Genomic DNA, 19,677 nt, shown 5'->3' with positions numbered 1-19,677 from the left:
AATCTGTTTTTTTATCACCCATAATCGCACAGCCTTCATATTTTGTAGTTGATATTGAAATGGTTTTTCTGTAAATTTGCGTTGTCACCCGTATTACTGCAGGCTTTACTCTTCACTAACTTGAGATCACGCGACGGTTGCAAAAAATTACACAAGTTATAGTCGTAAATTATGAGAAAGAGAGTTTGCGCGTTATAGATGAAAAAACTTCAGCAAACGATGCCGGTGAAAGTGATACTTCTTGGATTTTTGAAGCCTCTTATCCCCGCGGCTAAGGAACGATATCTTTTATTCGTCTTGAAATGAGTTTTTTCATTCTACCACGTGATCGTGAAATTTTATCTGCTTTTATGGGATGGTAGAAATTTCACTAAGAGTTGCGATATCGCGTACAACACGTATATCTATTCACGGTCATTTCGTATATAAAATCAGACAAATCTCGAATACTTCTTTTCCTTGGAAAACCGAAACAATTCAAGTGATATAGTTCGGCAGAATAATTATCTCGAGCAAAAGCAAGGTGGAGTGGATTTCAACAAACGAGAGAAGTACAGCTGTTCCTTGCAAAAGAAAATTTGGCGCACAGCGTTATATACAGTCGATATTCTATAATAGGAAAAAAAAAAAAAACTGAAAAATAAATAAAAGTGAAAAGAAATCGAGGAGCCGGTACAACCGAAAGGTTTCATTATAATCCCTCGGCGTTCACTTCTACTTCCGTCCCTCCTCGGCTACATTCACTGAATTTGGGCTTCAATCACCTTTGCTCAATCGGAAAAGCTGCACGACTTCCTAAATCCTGTCCACGGCTCCCTCACCCTCCCCCCCGGCTTCGAACGATCAATTAGGCAACACATGAAAGGGCACTCATATTATCTAGATGCAGAGCGCAGGACTTGCGCAAAGACCAGACTTGTCCCCAGTGTGCAGGGTCAGGTAAATGATGGCAGCAACTGGCGCGGCGATTCCATCGGTAGACCGATTCAATTACAACACTATAGTTGTTGTGTGGTGCTAGCCGCGAGGGGAGGTTTTGGGTGATCGATACGGTCGAGACAGTTGTACACAAGGATCAAGAATTTAGCATGGGGACACCCGCTGCAGGCTATCCAAAATCCCCGATCGACGTAACAAAGGCGAGTTGCTGTGAGCTTCTAGTAATGTCCGGGCCTCCGTTTCGAGATACGTTCACCCTTGTGAACTGTATATTAGGGTATTACATATTGAACAAATGAAATACGTCGAATTAATCCTCCTTGACGAAGGCCTAAACTATATTAACTCATCGTTAATGGGATTACGTTTTGGCATCCTGTTGTTAAATTCGTGGTTATCGCTCGGTCGATTCCTCCCCGGAGAATTGAAAGTTGAGCAGTAGGCTCGTTCCTAGAGTTATGGATAATAAATTTCTGTTCGGTAATGCATGGGTTAAATCGGAGAAAGCCTCAAGACTTTGTTCAATCTTTCCGCCCTAGTCAGCATTTTCGCAATCCTCTGGTTGCAGCCTGAGCGATGGCAATTGAATCCCGATAAGAAATCCACTAAAAAGGTTGAGATGACGAAAACTTGTCACTCGTCTTTGGATATCTGCATAATTCGATTCCAAATGCCTTCGGAAACAGGAGCCGGATCACCACTGATTCGAATGAGAAAAAGAGGGTCGCATATGTTCCTCTCTTCTTTGAAACTTTTCCCACCGAATATGGGCACCGGTGAAATGACGTGTAGAACGACCGCTGCTGGCACGCGAACGATGATTGAGAGTGATTTCGCTGCGGGGGTTCTCATCGCGTTTGCTCGCGCGAAACGGGGTAACGGATCCCAGTCCGCAATGCGGGTCGGCTATAACACACTCGGCGTGTCACCCAAATTTTTGCGAATTTTTCACCCCGAGAGAACCAAGCCTCTCGCTATTTTGTCTCTTCTTTTATTGAACCGCGAGGCGTTTGGAATCACTCCGTGTAGTCAGGAAGGCGGGTGTGAATGATCGTCGAAAGCCATTCGAAAATGTGCTATTTCATTTTACCCTGAAAGATTGATGTTTGACGTACCTACTACGCGGATTGGCAAAGCTGTTACCCGGCTACCAGATTTGCGGTTTTTATGGACCACTGCAGCTTGTATGCATCTGCCTTGATTACTTATGCAATTTGGGTCATCGGGTCAGCCGATATTCATGTGGAAATGTGCAGCGATGCGGTATGATTGAAAATAGAAAAATGAAATGGGTATGTAGCCCGTTGAATATTAGCCAGCACCTTTCAATCGCTAATATCCCGTCAGTGCATCGCGTTTGTCTCGAGACGTGTAACAACGATACATACATAATATGTGAAACATAGACTCGTTTTAGCCGATTTACTCTGCTAGTTCTCGGACATAGACGTCCCACGAGGGTCGCCGTAATTAGATTTTCTTCCTTTCAACGAAGTAAAATAACCGAAGGGATTTTTGGGCGGATACAGTTGCACCGACAAATATCGGAGTTCAGAATATCGGAGAACATTCACGAACAGTCGGTCGGGAGTCCAGAGGTTACCCAGTGCAGAGTATTATAGGTGTCCAGTCCCGTAAGAGCTTTGATGACTTTCGCGTTTGATCTCAAAGAAAATCGATTATTGGCGTTGAAGGACTTGAAGGACTCGATGCCGAAAATCCAAGCATTGATTCAGGGCAAAGATTGATTTTTCAGTCAACTTGCCCCGATTCGGCAGAAGAGTACAACCTGCATCGATCGAAACCCCACTCCAAGAGAGGAAGAAAAAAGAAAGGACAAAAAGAGAAAATCCGCGGTACAGCCTGCTCGGCTTATTTGCGTCGGGCACAATAGGGGAATATTTCGAAATACTTTTCACTCTTAATACGACGGGCTGCAGAGTTTGATCTGAGAAATAGAAATATGGAGAAGTCTTCACGTGCGTGGGGTTCGCGAAAGGAAATCTTTGGTATATGAGACCAGATCCCGGCCGGGTTCGGTATGACGAATGATCAGGTCGAGATTGTAGAAGAAATGTCACATTTTATTGTATCAAATTCACGAAATTATATTTAATAACGACTCGCTTGACGTGGGTATTCTGAACTGGTTGCCGCGGCGTTTCGCTGGGATCACTAACCCAAAAAATAGGGTGGCCTTACCCTGTATGAGACTGCAGAGAAATGGCCCCGTCGTTGTGAAAATTTTTCCATTTGTTTGTTTTTTTCTCTCATTTTTTCCAACAGCCCCGTACCGTTAAAGCCAGAGCACATTTCTCGCTGCTCCTTCAGAAGCTACTCGGTCCTTCTGTAGCAGGGGAACGAAATACGCGCTACTCAAGATTCCGTAAATTATTTCACGAATGAGAGATTTTTGAAACCGATTTACTTTACGACAAAAGAAAATTCCTCCAGTACTGGTGTCAAAAAATAACAATGATATGCAGAATTTACTGGCAATTAAAAATATTGAAAGAACATTTTTGCTCGATTGTCAAAGCTGTGAACGTGTGCCTACGTTGGGTGAAAATTGATTAGATGAATATAATTCAGTCATAATGGTATACCGTTTATGATGGGATATAACTGGGTAACGGAGATATTAATATTTTATTGCGGAAAATGTCTCGTAGACGTACAAAACCAAAGTAACTCCATAGTCCGTAATACTGCAGTTTCCGGTACATTATTGATCTTCTATTACATACGTCTATATTGCACATACGACGATGCTTGCGTAACGAATTGAATTGCGACCGATGCCCAGTTTTCGTCTATGAGCTGCTTCTACGATAAGTACGTTTAATTCTTTAGAACGTGAAGCGTAGATCAGCGAAATTGCCAGTGGTTTAGTAAGTGGCTGATTGTATATGACGTGAAGAGAAAAACAAGACAAAACAAATTGGTAACGAACCTGAAAAAGTGTGAAATAATAAGTCTCGAAACGAGCATGGGTTATTTATTAAAAATTCATCCCGCAAGGTATTCTGCTACAAGCTTCAAAGACCACTCGGATTTACCGTGATGTGTTGCATGAACGAGAACGTCTGACGCTGAGGTTAAAGGCGGAAGCGATGAGAGGTGGAAACCACAGCAAGGGATTCGCGTGGCACTCCGGTACTCGAAGCAGCACCAAAGACGAGCGTGACGACCGCATCCGTGAGAGGAGAACCTTTTTTACGATGCGCAACACGAAGCCGGATCCTTTCCACTGGGATCGGGTTTTCTTCACCTAGCGGTAGATACCTAACGACGAAGCGCCTACACAACCGGCGAGGCACTCCAAGCCTACAGCCTCTGCTGCATTTTCGCAAAATAATTTATTGCCTCTCTCCCAGGGTCCGTCTCAACCTGTTACCCCTGTACTTTCTCTCTTTCGAGTCCCTCTCGAGGTGCCAAAAATACGTGAATATTAATGACGTTAGGTGTGAATAACCCACTGCTGGACCTGCGGATGGATCAGCTTGCTTTTAGAAAAAGATATATTTGTCGATTAACGAGGGTGGGATCGAAAGCCAAAGTGTAGGGCATTGAAATTAATTTTTTCCTGGAATATTTAATACCTATCCGGCTCATTGTTGTCCAACTGACGATGAAACAATGGTAACGTTTTTGCAGGTCTGGTTATCCGACGGACCGCATAAATAATAGAGAGGCGACAACGCGAAAGATTAATGACTGCAAATCGGCAGCCTTCGTGCGAACGTTTGTCCGAACCTTTGGAGTTTGACAACTCTGAAAGAAGCTTAGCGACATAAGAATGTCCAGGATCCAGCTGATACAGAAACTGTTTAACGTATTCTTATTTGCGACAAAGAGGTCACGTAACTTGCAAAACTTTTCATAGTGTCCTCTCTTTTCTATCACTATAAGCAAGTTTCGTATATTTCGAGTCCACCTGATACTGATCGGCGTCTAATTTCATGTCACCAACCCCGTTCAAAAGTTGTCCAATTCAAAGGAGGTCAGAAACCATAATCGTGACTACGAATCCATAATTCAGGTGAATAATGATGTATACAGATAGATTGTTCCCCTCTAAAGTGTTTTAATTTAATAATGAGAATTGAAAGTTTAACGAAATACGTACCGATAATACTAACCAACACGACGAAGCACGCAGTAGGGTTGAAAATTTCTGCTCAATGTTAGTTTGTCAAACACCGACAGGTAATTAACACTTTGTATTATCCTCCTACATTATCTTCCGAGCCAAGGACTACCCACACCACAGGCAGAAGTTTATTTTGCAATTAACTCCACTCCACCTTCCTACAGAACCGTTATCTTTTTCACGAAAAATGGGTAAAACTTCTGCTGGTAGCTGTATTTACAGAGACGACTTGGCTGAACTTGGATTACGTGTAACCGTTGGTTAAATTCCAGTATAGCTATTTTACGGCTGTGAAAATTATGCCAAGGTTCGCAGAAGTGTACTTTTATACCACAGTATTGAGTATTGTGATACATGTCAATCATATTTCGAATACGCCATGGCAGATAATCTACGCGATGCTATCTTCGAAATTCTACGTGGTGAAACTGCGAATGTTTACATGTGTTGTATGTTGAGGGAATTTGGTCAAACGGGACCTTGGTCATGTCCCGTATCGAAAATGGGAGTGTTTGCTAATTTATTGGTTGGTCGATTGTGTTGCTCGCAATTTAGCAAATTACTTGATTGCCCACGGTCAAAGCGTTCGTCACAAAATACGCACCGATTTAGTCACTCGAGACACGTGTCATTCAGTAATTGCATATTTGGGGCCGTTCATAAAAAAAGGAACACAAATTTGGGCAATTTGACCTCCACCCACCCACAAAGAGTGACACAACACCAGGTAGAAATAGTACATTGCGTATCAAGGCCGGAAAGAAGGCGATTGGGAGTGCATTATTATGCGTTCTTACATCTGCATTCAGTATTCAGTAAAATTTGGATTGTTTTGAGATGAGTATTATTAACCTTGACTACAATTTTCAAAGGAATATTCATGATTTCTGTGAATAGTCAAACAAAGAAGAATAATTGGAGTTATATAACGAAACCTCCACCCCTCGGCCCCTGGAACAAGTCGTAACGCCCCTAAAATGTATTGCATATTTTATGGACGACCTCTTTTGTTTTACGTTTTCTAACCAGAATTGGAAACTGATTTTTATTCAAAATTATTGTAACATGTTTAGTATTATACCATACGCAAAAACCAAGCGGTTACGAAAGAGATTTTACGTTCGCTTTGTGAGAAACGGCATTCAGTGCTAAAAAACTTTTGAATAACTCTGACTCGCTGATCAAATTTCATACGACAAACAAATTGTTTCAATAAAACTGTGCTGCTATGTCTGAAAGGTTACAGAATTCGTTTGAGATATACCGGTGCTTCAGAGAGACCACCAACATCAAGGGTTATTTTTCTCTTGTCATCTTTTATATGCCCGTCGTTTTGCAGCACATACTTCGGTATCGAGGTCAGGACACTCGAAGGACTCGCGGAACGCGGACGTTATGTCTGGCCGAGTCCCAATATGTGTGTCTTCATAATCCCTCAGCTTAGCGATAGGGGAGGAGGGAGACAGCGTTGTTTTTCTTCAAAACGTGAGCACAACTATGCTGTTGGTATGTGTCCTAATGTATGTGCAGAAGGTTACAGATTCAGTCCGAAGTCTCCGATTTCCGGAACAAGATCTAGGAAAAGAGGACAGAGACAGAATGGTATATTCCGAACTACATTTTCCGAAATATGATGCTACAAGTTCCGGTAACTTAACAATACTCACGCATTGAGCTTCAAATTATTTGATGACAGCGAAATGTTAGTCTAGAAATAGTACCGTACCCGGAGAAATAGTAATGACAACTGAGTTCAGCGGCGGATAAATAATTAGAGACCGTAAACGATTTCTTTGCCGATCACTTCAGGGTATAATAAACGAGAAATTCACATTTTTTGCTTCGAACGGACATTTAAATACTGCCGTCGATAAGAGTTTTTCGTGGGCTTATACGTTGCCGAGCAGCTATAAGATGAAAGAAAGAAAGGAAAAGGTTTGGGCAAAAAAGCTGACCTGTCGAATTCAAGCGACAGAGGGATATATCAGTGTCTCGATTTTGTACCGTTAAGAACTGCTGTTGCCACGTGGCAGTTGGCCAAGATTTCGCGTGCTTGTTTTGACACATGACGATATATTGGTTACATTTATATGCGTATTTTTCAACAGGCATCAACGAGAGGTAAAATAACAAAACGCAAGAATGATTGAAACATCTAAAACTCATTTAATTCGATCTCCCGAACTTATGAATGCCTTAGAAATGAAGTATTTAATTAGGCATATTTAAGATTGGATAAAGTGGAATTAAAGGACAACTTCAAGAGGAACATGTGTAACATGCAACATACGATGTACACGAAAGGAAATAATAAACATTAACAAGTACCAAATGCAATTAGACGATACCTTCCAAAATTCTTGGCACGAAGTTGAGCGTAAAAAGAGCCAAAGAATCTTTTCCCAAACTTTGTTCACCTTGAATGGTTCACCTGTTCCCTGGCTCGATGGGGCAATGTGGGAGAGAGAAGTAGAGGATAGGGAAAATCGTTATTCGAAAAATCTTCACTCCTCGACGATAATTCAAAGGCCGCTCTGCAGATTATATCCAAAGTTTTGTGGAAGACTAAAAGGCATCCCGTGTTCCCCGAGTGGTTTTCAAGTCTGGGCACTATGCGACTCGGACGCGCTAACGCGGTGCCTTCGAAAAGCCACGAATGACGTATCATCGAGGCTTGAATCAGCCGATACTACCGGGCCGTTTAGCTCAGCATCTTATATGCCAAGTAGTTTGAGCAACTTAATGAGATTTCTCGAGTCAGTTTAACGCCTAGCGTACAATAGGCTTGGGGTTAGGCAATTTACACGGCCCATACGTGCGTGCAAAATTTGTGTCACCCTTCATTACCGCAAAAGCAGATGATACTCGAGGGAGAAGGTCAGAGAAAGAGGGAGAGTGATGTATGTATAAAATGTTGGGGAACCCTTGATGATAAGTGGGAGTTTGCTGTCGGCAGTCGGTAGTCGGTAGTCAAACGAAAGCATAAGACAGGTTGGCGATAAATAATCTGGTACATGCGCTGCCGCACTGACGTACGAGTCCGTCGTAACCCTGTGTTGTCGCATGCTGATGTAATTAACTCCTCGATTAATATGATAGGCAGAGTAATTCTGTGGATCGCGACAACGGTATAACGGGAACTGGTTCGCCATAGAATGGTTGACGAGTCCTCGCTACCAAACTTGCACCTACCGTCGTACCTAGGCTACAGCTCATGAATACATATGCCCTCGAGTTTTGGCGAAATGAGATTTCGTCTAAATTATCGAATTATCGTCCCGGCAACAGCCTGTTGAGACTGGTAACTGTTGGCAATTCGAAATTTTGGTTAGTCGCTGCTTCGTCGCCTCGTCGGCCTAGCCTAGAAGCGTTTTTTGCAACCCTTTGACCCTCCTGCTTCAATGGATTATCGATTACGACGACGTCGGTTTGCTTTAGGCTCGGCCAAAAAGTTCCTTTGTTCCTCCCGTGCCGGCCTGAGAGGGCTGCAACAACATTGAAAAGCTTCGATTCCATGGTAAGATGATGTACGTCAACTTGGGTCCTTCTGCTCGGCTGCGACGCTAGGCAAATAACTTGAGAGACAAATTTATTGGGACTGGGCCGTCCTTATCGATCCGCTGGCTGCTCAATTGGCAGTTTAGCGTTGTTCGCGTAACTAGGGTGCGAGAAAAAGGTTCGAGTGATCGGTCTACGCGGCATTCGGAGCCCCACTCAAGCGTAACAATCAATCCAGCCTTTTCCTCGACCGCAAGGAATTATATTCCAAAGGTGAACAATGAACATTGGGGCACGAATCGTTAACCTCGAGCAGGAAGAGTTTCAATCGCGCTGCGCTCTCCTTCAGGTTTCGATTGAACGCTCGAGCGTCTAACTCGACACTTGGGTGCTCGAGGGCTTTTAATGACTGCATCTTGTACAGCGTACATCTATACGTTGGTTAGGAAGGTTACGTGTATCTGTTTGTGCCAATTACCACCAGCAAGTAAAGAGAAGCGCGTAGCTCGGCATCTGGGTCAGATGACTAGATTCGCTGTTTGCGGATTAAGTCTTGAACGTTGCCGAATTGGCCGAGGCATTTGCGCGGGTGGAACAATTTTTTGAGTAGTTTAGCAGCGGCCACGAAACGCGCCTGCAGGATCAACGCGGTAGCCTTGAAAGTTTAATGTTTTACAACGATCAAGCGAACACAGCAACTGGACAGCGGCACCGTCGGTGACATTAGCAAAATCGCGAATGTTCGCGAACAAGCGAGAGCGGGAAACGCGTAGGTATAAGCAGCGACAAAAATATTTCATGAAATATTCACCAGAGGGTGATGAGGGTTGTAGCGCGGGTTTAGTCTATCTCGGCCCCTTCGTGGATCGAGGGCACGGCAGGGTGTAGTGGATGCAGCCTTTGCAGTGGTGGTTGGCATAATAACGATGAAAAGTTCGCCGAGCGTGTGAGTGCGCAAAGTCACATAAATGCGGCCAGGGTCTGTCGCGGTGGAGTGCGAGGTCGCTATAGACGCTCGGTGTCAGGGTGTGGACTTATGGCGTGGTCCGTTCAGCGCCGGGTAAATTTTTCTTTCAGCTTTCGAACAGAGCTTAATGTATTCCATTGACGGGGCCCACTGGCTAGGGTCAACACCCCAGCCCACCGTATCGACACAACGGCTTGCTGTCTAAATTATGAAGATAGGAGGTGGCACCGCTGCCTTGAATGCTGCCAAGAAACTCAGAGAATCGTCAAGCCTGTGTCTGCTCGACGTTTCTGTGCCAACCGCGTCGCGCCCGTTCTCTTCACTGCGAAACACTTTGCTCACAAGCACCAACTGATGCCTGAGCTTTTCTGCGCCTCTCGAATTAGTAGTTGATTCCTGCTTTTCCTAGATCAGCGCGCTAGCGGGCGACGCACCAACGCGATTCACAATTGACCAGCTTGAATTGGGTTACTGGCCGTTGAATGGTTCGCCTAACTACACCATTACAGGAGACGGGAGAGCTAACGAACGATTCAAATGCGCTGCGAGGAGAATATGACGTGCCCAAAAATAGAGGGATTTTTATTCATGCTTCACAGCTTGAATATCCACGTCCGTATGTACCTACAGGGCTTCTGGAATCTTCAAGTAAGCGCAAGCGTCGTCGACGAAAATGTCTGGGCAAAATTACACCGTGATTCTTGGTTCATTCAAATCCACGTATACCATATACATACCAACTGTGGGCAAGACTCTGTTTTCCACGCAGACGGCAGAAGCAGCGAATCGTTTGGTGGAAAACAATAAAACTCAGAATACTCAGATTGAGGTTAGGAACTCGCGGAAAGCAGTAACACTGTATTGATTCTGCATAATTTCACTTTAACCCACACGCTCGCGATTCGTTTCAAAATGAAATTTTCTGCTACCTGAACTGGACGTAATTTCAGTCAGTAACCTAAGCACGTAGCTTTTTTATTTTTACGCGAGCGATAATCTGTCGATTCAAGTAATGTTTTCAATGGAACTGGAATAAAAATTTAATTGAAAAAATGTTCAGGTGCGATGGTATTATTTTATTTTTGCAAATGTCAACTGTAAAATATCTGCAAAAAATTTCGTCGCCCGGATTCCTCCAAGCTAGGTTGCCAGGTTCAGTGAGACACGTTCCATCCTGGAATTCAAGGAATTTCTGTGCTGTCGCAAATTGGTACAACTGAATGTGAAGTGGCGAGAAAAAATGTTGAATCGTAGTCAAGAACTACCGACAACATGGATAGAGTAAATACGTAATTCCGTCACGATAACGATCCTGATATTGAACAGTGTGTTGGCGCTAATTGGTACGTTACGCGGCTTTGATAAATTATATGATCTGCTCTTCTCCTTCACTTTCCTTCGATGAAGGCATTAACTGCACCAACGGATTTGTCCGATATTCACGCGAAGGAAATGAAATGAGATTTTGCAGTCCCATGAATGGGTTCAGGTAATTCTTCCGTAAGTCTGATAGATTGGCGTCTGCTGATGTGACTATATAAATGTTAATTTTTCGCCAAAGTTCAACGAAATTTACATTTTCCCGTTTTTCACAAGATTTCATTCAGAAACTGGCACAATGGATGCGGGTTTACCAGATGCAGACAGTACGAATTACATTCGCCAAATTTCTGAGCAATTTCAACTGCTACGTGCGAGAACGCACAGAATTGTCCATATTAAACCAAACAGTGCGAGGCTTCTAATGTAAATGACTACCAAGGGCAGAATGTCACAAAATATTTTTACCGTTGGGGTGATGAGCACTGTGGGGAAAATATCTAATGTTTCTTGTTTTTAGCGCGGAAGTAGAAAACCCTGCCTACGCCAGACAACGGCTTGGGTGAAATTAATTTCGAGGATCGTGGCCCAGAGCCGTTCGAAAAAAGTAGTGCTTCAGTAACTAATTTGCGAGCAAAGTATTCTATACGTATATCGTCGTTCATTTATCTTTGCGCAAGTGGGTCGATCCTGCAATGGGAAAGTGCAGGGCTTGTTAAAACGATCCGTGTAGCCCCTGGTAAACGGGTTCAGTCAAATGCGATTTACGTTGTACTATAATTATTACCGTATAATTGATAATAACTCCGCGCGTTGTAGCAGGATTAATTAGCCAGGACTTAATTGCTCTTTGCGACATTGCAAGATTATTGACGTCTCAGGCAAGGAAAAAGAAACGAAGGAAGAAAATTAAATTTACGTAAAAAACTGCGTTAGTTGAGCAAAGAACTGCTACGGCGTTGATGAATAGAATAAAAAAACTGATATGCCCTTGCAAAGAAGCTTTGAAAAATGTCATAGTGATATCGGAATTCATCAAAATGCAAACGGTTTTTCGATCGCTGTCTACAATTTAATATCCAACGGAAATCAGAATTTGGACCGGAAAACGTATCAACTTGGAACGGCATTGTGTCGCCGAAACATTATGTGGTAGGCTATTGCTGAACTCTTCTACAAGAAAGAAGTAGAAGATCGAAAGAGTATCCATAAAGAAAAGTTTCGCAGTATTTCTAGTAGAGAGAAAAATATACTACATGAATTCAAACGAGATACGTATCACTATAAATCAAAACAATTCAACTTGCACAAAACAATCGTCGATTTTACCATCCACTCGCTGTGTGTGAAGTATGCAGCGGAGCACCTTTGGATAAAAAAATCCAATTGCGCAATTGAACTGCCCCTCAAAACATCTGTGTAACTGAGATTATTATCAACGTGATGCCATCCTTGATTGATTGGCGATTAAAAGAACTGTGATCATGTTGCACTATTCTGTAATGGTAATTTTTTAAGATATATATATATATATATATCTGTGTATAATTGTATTAGCACTCAATATCAACTAATAAATATTTATCAAACCATATGAATCGATATCGTATTATTTGTACGGCTGAATCAAATCAGCGAATGTCGAGATGAAAAATGTGATTATTCGATGTTTCATTGAGAGAAACATATCATAAATGTTCTTTCTTCAATGTTACGAAGAAAATTCTGTTTTCCATATGCCTCGATCCCCGATATACTCGTATTGTCGTATTACATTTTTCATTCGATAATTTAATACTCCTCAAACCAGTCCATGCACTTGTTTTCTGTGATCCGCTTATTCGCGTCATCTGCGCGCGTTTCTGACTGTAAGTGGACTCGAGAATTTCGATGAAATTTCACTGTAAATAAAGCAAGACCGGCCTTACCAGTGTACTCTGAATTCCCTAATCCAAAGCTGTACGCGCAAAATGATCGACGACTGTACATTGCAGCTTCTGATATTTGGCTCTGGAAAAGGTACGAACTGATACTTGAAAACGTAATTCTTGGTGCTGGTGTATGTGCGTGTTAATCCCATGTTTGGTAAAGTGCTGAAGGAATCTGCTCGAAGCGCTGCCAACATTTAATGCGTATTGTTCGCGAATACCCGTCTGTAATCGATTACCGGGTTTCACAAAACTGTCAATCAACAGAATAAATTCACACCACGGTATCAAATAAAAAGCCTTGCACGTAGTAGCCCGTTGCGGGCTGAGAAGCCACGATGACACGAAATAGTCAATCTGGCACCGACGGCGTCACGATAGCGGTCGAATCATAGATGACAAAGTAAATTCTGCGAACCACCAGCGCTTTGGTCAGGCCACTATTGGAAATCGACGGTCTATTCCACGACAGTAAATCAAGCGCAAAAGCCACAACTGCAGTTATCACGCGCGAATATGATGAGGTGTGCGTGACTGGTGAGACTGACGAGTAAGGGTCGTTGAAGGGGGGGGGGGTCGCCGACTCAGATACGGTATTCAAGGTTGAAAATGTCAATCAGGTATGAACATGCACGGGCATAAATCTTTCTAGGATCGCAGACAATAGATTTTACACAGAAGGACGGTGTCCTGAAACTGTTACTGAAACTCTCTGGGCGTGAAATACGACGCCATTTCATTCTCCCCTTCATCCCTTTCGACACTTTCCACAAACTTTATCGCTATCATATGCACTGGCTTTTCCCAAGAGTATAATGCACTTCTTGCGACGAGAGCACGACGCACGCTCCATTACCAGCGAGAAGGAGTGTTAACCGTCGCACGCACCGCTTGCACACGTTCCGAATCTTGGGGGAGTAATAGCGTCAGGACGAAAAATGTTCGTCCGCGTTCTATCAATGGCAATAACGGTATTACACCGAAGAACGTCGATAATAACGAGACCAACCTGGTCCGGAGAACAAGCGCGAATCGGGGAAGTTAATTAAGGGTAAAACCAGAACAAGAAAGACCAATAAATAGAGTACGAAGTTTCGGTTTACCTGGTGCTGAAAAAACTCCGATCCACCATTGGGAAATCGAAATCTGAAAGGACTGTGAACGGGACAGTTAGCTCTGAACGGACTTTCCGCAGGCATTCGCGGTGGTGGATGGGTGTGAGATCCAAAGATAACGGAGTCCATAGGCAAGGGACGGCCAGGCGTGTGCTCGAGGGAGCGACAGGAATAGTTGAAAGGTCGACACGTTGCTTCGACGACGGGTCTGCCGCCAACGTAATCGTGGAGCGGCCTATGTTCGACCGAACGGCATCCGTGGTCGTGTGCACGAGCAAGCTGTTCACGCGCGTGTCCCGTGTGGTCCATCAACCTGCAAGGATGTTCCATGGCACGCGGAGCGTGATGCTCGAGACTTCGGACCGACGGATCCATCTGACGCATTTGTTCCGTCGGCCTGATTTGCTCCAACGATCTGATAGAGTCGACCATCGGCCTTGATTGCTCCATCTGCCTTATGGAATCCATGGACCTCATGGACTCCATGGATCGCATTGACTCGACGGAGCGGAGACCATGGTCGATCGGACGCATCGGCGAGGGATCCGTCGATCTGCAAGGTCTCTCCCAGCACCGGGGTCCAGGGTGTCCTTGCGGTGGTCCCCATCCAACGCCTCCGCCACCTCCGCCGATTCCTCCTCCGGCACCGTACGGATCCATGGCACAATCCGGATTCAGGCACTCACGAAGAACGCCCCGACACTCGGAAGTCGAGTCTACACTGACCGTAGCACATGGCCCTGTCCGGCGCCATTTAGGAGTGACTATCTAGCAGCTCTGCAGATTTCCACAAGAGTAAAAGAAGTTCGCAGCGAGACGAGGACTTTGCCAACTTTACACGAACGACACCCGTTACTACCGACGTTGCGTTCTCACAATTTTAATTCCGATCGGCACCACGTCGGCTCGACGATTCAGCGCGCAGTTTTACCGAGATTTGAAAGTTATTATTCCGCAATTCACAATGAGAAAGAGACGAGGAGAGAGCGCAAGACGTAAAGCGAGTGCGGCAGCACCCGAACGCATGGCGTCGCGATGCCGCGCTCCCTAGCACTGAGCCCCGCCGTCGTAGCACGGCCTCGCCGTCGACGCGCAGTCCCTCCACGCAAACCGAGTCCCACCTTCGCACACCACCCCCGCCAACCTTCCCTCGCCCTCGGCCGGCGCCTCAGCCTCTTTCGTCCCCATGGACCGAACGCTCGTTCCCTCTTCCATGGCCTCGTTCACCCCTCTCTCGCTGCGACATACAGGCAAGGGATTCGCATGCACGCGCCCACACCTATGCATTGGGACATAAGACGTCCTTCTAAGCCCCTCGTCCTGGTCCTCAACTTCGAAATCTTGTCCCGTAATCAAACTCGGCATCGTTTTGCAGCTCAGGAGTGGAAGTTCGCGGTAACGATATCTATGCTTACCTTGGCCAAATGTCGAGAGTTGACGAGGGATACTCTCCGATAGCGTATTAGCTCAGGCACGTGGTTCGCGGTGAGGACCGTTTCATGAATGAATAAAGCCAAACTCGCGGTTCTTTTGGGCATTGCAGAAAGCACCGCTCAAAGTTGGACCTTCGGATGAGACGAGGGACCTAGCTTTGGGATGCGTGCGGATACGTGAGATTTTTATGCGGATACGAAAGCGGTGATTTTCTCATGAGAAACGGCGAAACGAACAGGGAAAACATACCGACGAACATTCCTCAGGGACAACACTTGTTGCGTTATAGTTACAGCTTTTAATTAACGACGCTCGTGAAGTACATTAAGAATTCGCAAAGGAGCAATCCCAACCCTCAACTTCATTCTGCGGGCAAACAATTCACCATAGACTTGCCGAAGGCCTTAAACGCTTTTACCCTTGGAAGAATGTGCAAAACATGTGGATGTTCATTTACAAAACACATCTTGCGGGCACCGAAATACGGGTCACATGAAAAACGCCGCTTTTTTTATACAGCGGTCTCGTTAACGGTTGCCTTTAATGTTCGAGCAATATAACCTGCCAGAGAGGCGCGCCAATTGCAACCTCAAATAAATTTATGCGCCGAATGCCAATGGCGGCAGGTACAATTCGGTACAAACTCGAGGCTGTTCGCGTTCCACTTCGCTATTTTATCGAGGCGATGTCTGCAGGCAATTCGAGTATCCCCGGAGTGAAAGGACGGGGTAAAACAGAGGCTCGGTGACTCGGAAGACAACTCTGCTGTCAATCAAGCTTATTCTTCGCGGTATCGACCAAGGACTGAGTGCAACCTTCAATCAAATCTTTGATAATCAGCGTAGGAAGAGCTGATCCCCGATCCGCTTCTTTTCATTATCCTGATACGGATCCCTGTTCTCGATCTCATTCAATCACATCGGTTGCACGCCGCTAGAGCCTCGACAAGCCAAAATAAGATTGACAAAACTACAATACTGCGGTGGATAATACGGAAGGTGTACCTCACCACGCCTCACCTCTCTCGAGGCAAATCAATTTTGAGTCTAGCTTGCAGAGGGAGCAAAATGGTAGGATTCTCGTGAGGAATTTTGAATCAAGAAACGCGAAGATGAGAAGACCGCCAACTGGGGCTCCCGGTGAGCCCGGAAACATATATCTATTGCCTAAAGTTATCCGTTCCAACGATGAAAAAGGTGAGAAAAAATTCAATTAAAATCTAATTTTTGCTCCTTCGTAGTTAATACGGTCCCTCGGCTTTGACATGCAAAACCAGAGTTCCGATTAGTTTGTAACTTTTTGAAAACTCCACGGTTAATCCCCGCCGTCGACGAGCCACTACGCCGCGTCCGATTCGATGCGCTCCATATTCAACGCTCGACTTGATCTCACCCTGTGCTCGACAGCCCTGGAATCGATGGATCATTCGTCCGCGGAACAAAGACTGCAAACGAAGATGACCCTCAGGCATAGACGGCTGTCGGAGAATCTGGTCACGAGCGAGTCACGGATTCTGCGAGCGAATGAGCCAACGAATGGACACCACAGGACGAGGAGGAGCTGTCAGAAGCGGTAACGGCGGCATGGACGCCGAATCGGGAGATCGATAGCTCGGAGTCGGGTGAACGCTGAAGGTGGCCGGGGAACCGGGAGATGAAAGTTGGGAGGAAGTGGTAAGGCCACAGAGGAAATACAACTACACCTACAGCCGGGTATGCGGACTCGTCAAGCGTTCCAACTTTATCGTGACAAACACCAATCTAATCGCCATCGGATTTCACCCTTCACAACACCATTCATGTCACGATATATTCCCTTGCTTACGTATTTATCACCGCCCCCTGGAAACGCCGTATCTTCACGACACAGAGGACCTGACTCCAACATTTATATGTCTGCCATAGCAAACAGAGCCCTGCGTTCCACATACATACACATATATAAATATGTGTGTTATACATGTGTGTGTGTGTGTGTGTGTGTGTGTGTGTGTGTGTGTGTGTGCGTGCGTGCGTGCGTGCGTGTGTGTGTGTGTGTGTGTGTGTGTGTGTGTGTGTGTGTGTAGAATATACATGTATAATAATGTATATACATACATGCAAGTTTGGGGTCAAGTCAAACTTGAATCAAGATGAACAGAGTTGCTGGTTCTATTCAAATTATGCATAATAATCAAACCTGAGCTTTGTGACTGGTAATTAGTTGGAACCAGAACGTGACTTTGTGAACATGCCTTCGAGGGTAGTGGTGACCTTCGAGTCAAGTTGACGAGAAATTGAGATAGCTGATTTTGATGTCTTATTCAATTATAGTATTCAAATCAGTTTACCTAATCCAACCAAGGGTGAAACGGCGACGCGGCCCGAATCACTGTCAGTTTTAACGCCGGGCGTCTGTATAATACATGTTCCTCAGCGTCGTACCTGAAACTCGGTTAACCGAGTCACGAACAGTCAACCACAAAAACTCGACGACTTTACCGCTTGCAAAAAATATCGGCCATACTTTGCAAAAATCAACCATTAAAGCAAGTATAAAATAAATACTTCCAATGTTTGCACGTAGTCAGGTGCACCCCAAGATCGTTCTGCACTTCTTTCAACCCCTTTGTCTTGTTCCATAATATCTTGCTTGACACACGTTTCGTACAGACGAGTCTCTGATTTGATTTGTTTTGATTTCGGTGTTAATCTTGCCTGTTTTTTTTTTGCTTCGAGCAGTATTCAACATTTCTCGAGTGCATCAGAGTTGAATTTAAACGGGAAGATAGTGCAGTAAATCGAATGAGTAACTTCTGTGTCTGAGGTAGGCAGAGTAAGCTATGACTCGGATAATTTGGTACTCACCTCCATGATTCGTGGACGTTGAATACGGTGAGAATCAACGGTCAAATATAAAGCTTAGTAAAAGTAATACAAGGTAAATTGAGATAACGCAACGGTAAGTGGAGTTGCCGACGGGGTGACCGTGAGAAGAAATCCTAACACGTTTACTCAAACTCGGGAACTATTTGTCGAGGATGGAAAACGTATCGTGCGAGGAATAAGTGAGCACCAATTTAAATTTTTTAAGATATCTGGGTGATCGAAGGAAGATACTTCTCCTCACTCCGGAGGGGATTATAGGTACCTTGCTTCTACCACTCATCGCCCTGCTCTCGGCTTTGAAATATAGAAGCAAATTTTATAGCGCAATGCCTATAGAAATGACAATTAGAAGTGTCTTATAAGCAGCACTTGGATGCGAAGAGGAAAAGGGTAACCCCTTTTTATCCTTCGACTCTCCACCATCTGCACTGAAATGTCAACTACTCGGCTGTTCCTAGTGTAAATGACTTCAGTCAGCAAGGGCAGAGCGTTCATTCTGGCAAACCACTGTTTTGTCGCCATCTTTTATAATGGTTTCCGCTTTTCACTACTTAGTATTGGTCTGGTGCGATTGTTTACTCACTTGGTAACTAAGATAACCAAGTGCAACTTTCGCAAGACTTAATTAACTCATGCTGCGTCGTAACTTCGCGTCTTACACTAGCTTTTGAATGTGAAGGGTAGGTACGCAAGACTGTAAAATGTTATTTCACAGAGTTTAAAGCGACGGTGGAGATAACCTGCACCCTCTTAAACTCGGCCTGGTTCCAAAATAGCCAGGATTATCAAGAAATATACGCATGTGTGTAAAGTCGGTTGCAAATGCTTCTGTAATGTCTGCATATTGCCGTTACATCCGCAGATTACCCTGCCATAAATATATAACAACTGGCAGACGTAAACGTGTTTACCAAGGAATGGTGACCCATATTACTTGGCATGTTGGGGACAATCCTCACCCGATTTCGCTACATTGTACAGTACACCCCTGAAGTACTGTGATAATACTTAATTCTGAAATAACGCGAATTTTTCCATGAACGTGTCGAAAACAATGCCGTCATCTTGATCCCTGAATGAGTTTAGATTTCGATTCTGGTTTACATTCAATTTGCAAATATCGTCACAAATGCACAAAATGATTCCCAGATCGTAGACTCTCAAGAAATCTCCACCCTGTGGTTATTCTATCATCTTTTTTCGTTAACAATGTACACTGAGCATAGGAATTAGCTTTTAAAGCCCTGGTATGACAGAATGACAACCGTGATTTGAGACACAAGTTGTCACTGGCATGCCTGCGAGCCGAAGAAATGAGATACCTATGATGAGACTAATATTTTCACGTTCGTGCAAAAAAACGAAAAAAAATCACTTCAAAAAAAGGTTTTGAAATTTTTTCTTTAGCGAAATAAGGCGAAATGGAAAGCGGATAGAAATTTTTATTCGCGTGAAA

At 44.4% G+C, this 19,677-nt stretch overlaps 1 protein-coding gene across 15 annotated transcripts in view; it reads right to left on the bottom strand.

Annotated features, from left to right (window-relative positions):
- Positions 1-19,677, bottom strand: part of LOC124177323 (peripheral plasma membrane protein CASK) — a 142,025-nt gene that overhangs the window by 52,286 nt on the left and 70,062 nt on the right. Inside the window, exon 1 of one of the 15 annotated variants that reach the window (XM_046559584.1) lies at positions 13,909-14,959. The exons of the other annotated variants lie outside the window; for them this stretch is intronic. Within the exon in view, the coding sequence (XP_046415540.1) occupies positions 13,909-14,580 (672 nt within the window). The 5' untranslated portion in view covers positions 14,581-14,959. Of the gene's footprint in view, positions 1-13,908; positions 14,960-19,677 lie in introns of those variants that run through there. 15 annotated transcript variants of the gene reach the window in all.

The sequence above is a fragment of the Neodiprion fabricii genome, chromosome 3, assembly GCF_021155785.1.
Source record: "Neodiprion fabricii isolate iyNeoFabr1 chromosome 3, iyNeoFabr1.1, whole genome shotgun sequence".
Lineage (NCBI taxonomy): Eukaryota > Metazoa > Arthropoda > Insecta > Hymenoptera > Diprionidae > Neodiprion > Neodiprion fabricii.
This window is presented reverse-complemented; position numbering and strand designations above follow the sequence as displayed.